The sequence below is a fragment of the Austrofundulus limnaeus genome, unplaced genomic scaffold (genome assembly GCF_001266775.1).
Source record: "Austrofundulus limnaeus strain Quisiro unplaced genomic scaffold, Austrofundulus_limnaeus-1.0 Scaffold4583, whole genome shotgun sequence".
Taxonomy (NCBI): domain Eukaryota; kingdom Metazoa; phylum Chordata; class Actinopteri; order Cyprinodontiformes; family Rivulidae; genus Austrofundulus; species Austrofundulus limnaeus.
In genome coordinates, this window is record NW_013956985.1 from 1 (window position 1) to 1,312 (window position 1,312).

The 1,312-nt window shown below is 44.4% G+C and overlaps 1 protein-coding gene across 1 annotated transcript; it reads left to right on the plus strand.

The window, feature by feature from the left end:
* Positions 1 to 415: 415 nt before the first annotated feature.
* Positions 416 to 1,309, plus strand: LOC106512167 (basic proline-rich protein-like; the record flags this gene model as incomplete). Its single annotated transcript, XM_014000840.1, has 3 exons — positions 416 to 504; positions 587 to 633; positions 775 to 1,309. Coding segments are annotated over exons 1-3 (599 nt in total), but the record flags the coding sequence as incomplete, so codon positions are not given.
* Between the last annotated feature and the right edge of the window lie 3 nt (positions 1,310 to 1,312).

The following is a 1,312-nucleotide window of genomic DNA, read 5'->3' on the forward strand; positions in this document are numbered from 1 at the left end:
TGTGTACACGTTTAAATGTGTATATATTTTTATTTTTATTATTCTTTTTCTGTTAAATAGTGGCAGAGGTTATAAGATTCTTTTCTTCTTCTACTTCCTTTCATTTTATGAGATTTGTGTTTCTTTTTTGTTGTTGTACTGAAATTTTTGTTTTTAATCGAAATGAATAAACTATTAAACTAAACTGAATGTGAACATTTCTAAAACTATGTTGTACAACCTCAGTGACAAATGTTGGTTGTTGCTAGGCAGTACTTCCACACTCCTGTTAGTCATCTTCTTCTTCTTCATGTATTTTATTGGCGGTTGGAAAACTCCTCACATCTACATTGTTAACATATCACACCTGTGTCCATTTACCTGAACGAGAGGCAGAGCTACAAAAGGCTTTGGAGTCCTCATTTGATTTACTGGTCTTTGACTTGATGTCTGGTTTTGAATTGGGAGGCAGGAGTTAGTGGGTTTGCTGCTGATTGTTGCTAAAGTCATGGGATTTTTCTTTAGGTAAGTGTTATGGATCTGTTTAAAAGTTTTAGTTGGCTTTAAAACAAAAACAACTTTAATTCATTTTTACTTATCTTCCCAGATTTTTGCTGCTATCCATTTTTGCCAGTGGATTAGGTCAAGTAAATGGTAAGATTAATTAAAATGCTTGATTTCCATGAGAAAACTAAACCAATGTTAACGGTTTAAATACAGACCTGCCATCACACAAAGATGACAAGTACTATCTGCCACAAATCTGTTTTTGTAACTAAAATATCTTGTCAACAGCTGACCATACTGGATCTGAAAAATATAAAGATGAAGTACTGATTTTTCATTCTCGCTCAAATAATGAGCCTAGCTTTCCTGTTGAGCCTGACTACCCAACAGGAGGCCCAGTGGGTCCCATGTACCTGCCCCAGGGGCCTAAATGGCACAATAAGCTTATGCCTCCCCAGCAGCAGTATCCTGGCGTCCCTCCCATGGGCCCCAGGCCGCACCAGCAGCAGTATCATGGCGTCCCTCCTATCGTACCAGAGCCCCAACAGCAGCAGTATCCTGGCGTCCCTCCCATGGGCTTTAGGCCGCAGCAGCATCATGACATCCCACCTATGGGCCCCAGGCCGCAGCAGCATCCTGGCGTCCTTCCCATGGGCCCCAAGGCCCACCACCAGCAGCAGCATCCTGGCGTCCGTCCCATGGGCCCTGAGCCCCACCACCAGCAGCAGCATCCTGGCGTCCGTCCCATGGGCCCCAAGCCCCACCACCACCAGAAGCAGCATCCTGGTGTCCCTCCCATGGGCCCCAAGCCCCACCAGCAGCAGCA